The sequence below is a fragment of the Rhagoletis zephyria genome, unplaced genomic scaffold, assembly GCF_001687245.7.
Source record: "Rhagoletis zephyria isolate East Lansing unplaced genomic scaffold, Rhagoletis_zephyria_1.1 Rzeph_scaffold_01055, whole genome shotgun sequence".
In the NCBI taxonomy this organism is placed as follows: domain Eukaryota; kingdom Metazoa; phylum Arthropoda; class Insecta; order Diptera; family Tephritidae; genus Rhagoletis; species Rhagoletis zephyria.
In genome coordinates, this window is record NW_016158139.1 from 157,617 (window position 1) to 160,191 (window position 2,575).

Genomic DNA, 2,575 nt, shown 5'->3' on the forward strand with positions numbered 1-2,575 from the left:
TTTTATATATAGTATAGATAGATAGATAGATATAGTATAGATTTAAAAAGTTCCAACATAGATCCAATATGGATCCGCCATTTATCATATAAAAAGTTGAAATCGAGCGTACGTACGTGATCTGATTTTAGATAGGTAATCAGACACCTTAAGAACCCTTGATTGTTAAGTTTTAAGCGAATCTAATCTGATTAATTTTTATTTGCCACTATATTGTTTCCACTATTTAGAATTTTTCCAACCTCAAATCAGATTCCTAATAAGCGCCCAAGAAGCCCAGAGGAAAACGTTTCAATCGGGTCTATTCGATTTTAATTTTTTGGCCGCCATATTGGATTCGCCTTTATGAATTTTTAAAATCTTGCTCTTGGTTCGTAATCAGCATAAGAACGTGCTGTTACCTTTTTTTGTTGGTGTTGGGTTCTCCGGGTGGAAAAATGTTGTAAAGCAAAACCTAATTTACGGTTAGCTTAGAGACCATGTTAAATTTTTCAAAAGGCCACTCTGCTTTCAATGTAGGGCGTCTATGCGACATTTAAGACCTTAATCTTTGTAACCCATCCTATAGAATTTTAGTCATCGTACCGTACCGGTTGACATGATGTGGAAATTAATTTTACGCCGCTTCCCTTACATCGCTTTGCTTGGCACGTTCCCGGTCGTGATCAATGCGTCGTACAAAAAATATATTCGTACAAAAGTTTTGGGGAATGGAATTCTCTACAATTTAGGTATTTGAATATGCCTCGTATGGCATTCGGAAATGAATAAACAAATGTTTTTTACTATCATTTTACTATGTATGTATATACTGAGTTGGGCTTTTTTGCGTTTTGCAAGTAAAGTCGCCCTTTTCAGGGATCCAGTGTAAGAAAAAATTCATTTGTTTGGAGTTTGTTTGTCACTCCAATAAAAGAACCAACACTGAAAACACTTTTTAAACAGGTACATAGATAACAAAGTGGTACACTAAATATTTGTAAAATTGTTTGCCGTGAATTGGTTAATCTACGTGAGTTTGCCTTCTTTTCCTAAGGTTTTTGGTACATATAGTATGATTTTAAAGCCGCCTTTAATTTCTCTTAGAAAATGGGATCATCTTACCTATTGTGCATTAGGATAAAAAGCGAAAAATAAGTTCGCGTTTCAGCGCTCCTCGCACCTTCTTCAGATGTCTGTATTTTTTTAAACAATAAATACAACATAAACATTAATAACATACTATTGTTGCAGAAAACAAACTAGTTAAAACAATTTTTAAATGTACCAATTTTCTATACATGAACCAAAATGTAGAAAATAATTTTCCTACTCCCATAAAATTTGTCTTGATATGTTTTGATTTTAAAATTTTAGGAAGTCATTATAAACAATTTATGAAATTTAAAATGCAAAACGTGGGTCGCATTTGATTAAGCTGTTAGGCATCTGTATTCGCGGATGTCTAAAATTCCACATTCGCAATATCCCTAGTATGTAGTAGTTGTATGCATACTTTTAAGTTTTTAAAGTTAATTTTATATTACACAAAAACGCTCTGTTTGCAGTTATTAACATTCGAATATTTAATTAATAATAAGTGGCAAACCTGACAATAAGTTGTACTTTCGGGATCAACATCCACAGTTGACAGATAGTCCCCATGAGGGTCTTCTAAATTTGGTTGCACTGTGACCGTGTACAATAACTTCTCGCGAGGTCCATTTCGCATTGCTTCAATAGGACTCCTATAACCTGGTCCATGGCAACAAACTGGAATTAAAAGAAATTGAAACTGTCAGTAACTACTTATATTATAATATAAGGTCTTATAATAAATATAATGCGTTTTTTTAAGTTAAGTTTCTTATAATAAATATAATGAGTTTTTTAGGTTTTTTTTCAGATTTTGGTTGGTGAATGCTTCCTTCCCCATATCATTAGCAGGGTTGGGCACTATTGCACTACCACTGAGTTGTACTACCACTGTAAAATGCAGAAGTCATTAGCACTGAAAATTTAGTGATAGTGAAACAAATTTGCACTGTCACTGAAGGTTTAGTGATAGTGAAAAGCAAATTGCGCTACCACTTAATATTTAGTGAAACTAGCCAAGCAAAGATAGCCAATTTACATAGGCAAGTGGAAAACGCTAATCCTAAGTTATGTTATTTGTACCTCCAACTCCAAACAGGTGTAACAAGTGTAACGCTATTACACTTAGTAGCATTAAGCATTACATATCGTTGTTGATAGTTAAAAAGGGTAGAAGCAATGCAGTGCAATATTAACTTAAGCACGCATACTTTCAATAAAGAAGAATATGCTAAAGTAATGTATACTATCGCAGAAGAGAACAAAATATGTGTTTGCTTACTACGTTTAGCTTCCGAAAACTTGAAATTTCTTAGGGCCCATCTACATAGAACTTGGTTTGACAGCACGCGCTTTAAAAGTATGCTTGCTACAATGAGCGCTTGGCAGCGAAAGCTTTTATCACTAAATAAACATACTAAAGACTTATAAAAACGATATTTCCTGCCCGCATTTGAATAACTAATAAATAAAATAAAAATAAAAACTTTTTAATATACAA

At 33.2% G+C, this 2,575-nt stretch overlaps 1 protein-coding gene across 1 annotated transcript in view; it reads right to left on the reverse strand.

The window, feature by feature from the left end:
- The window catches only part of LOC108362618 (selenium-binding protein 1-A), a 156,893-nt gene extending 155,135 nt beyond the window's left edge, over positions 1-1,758 (reverse strand). Inside the window, exon 1 of the mRNA XM_017615675.1 lies at positions 1,589-1,758. Within this exon, the coding sequence (XP_017471164.1) occupies positions 1,589-1,711 (123 nt within the window). The 5' untranslated portion in view covers positions 1,712-1,758. The remainder of the gene's footprint in view (positions 1-1,588) is intronic.
- Between the last annotated feature and the right edge of the window lie 817 nt (positions 1,759-2,575).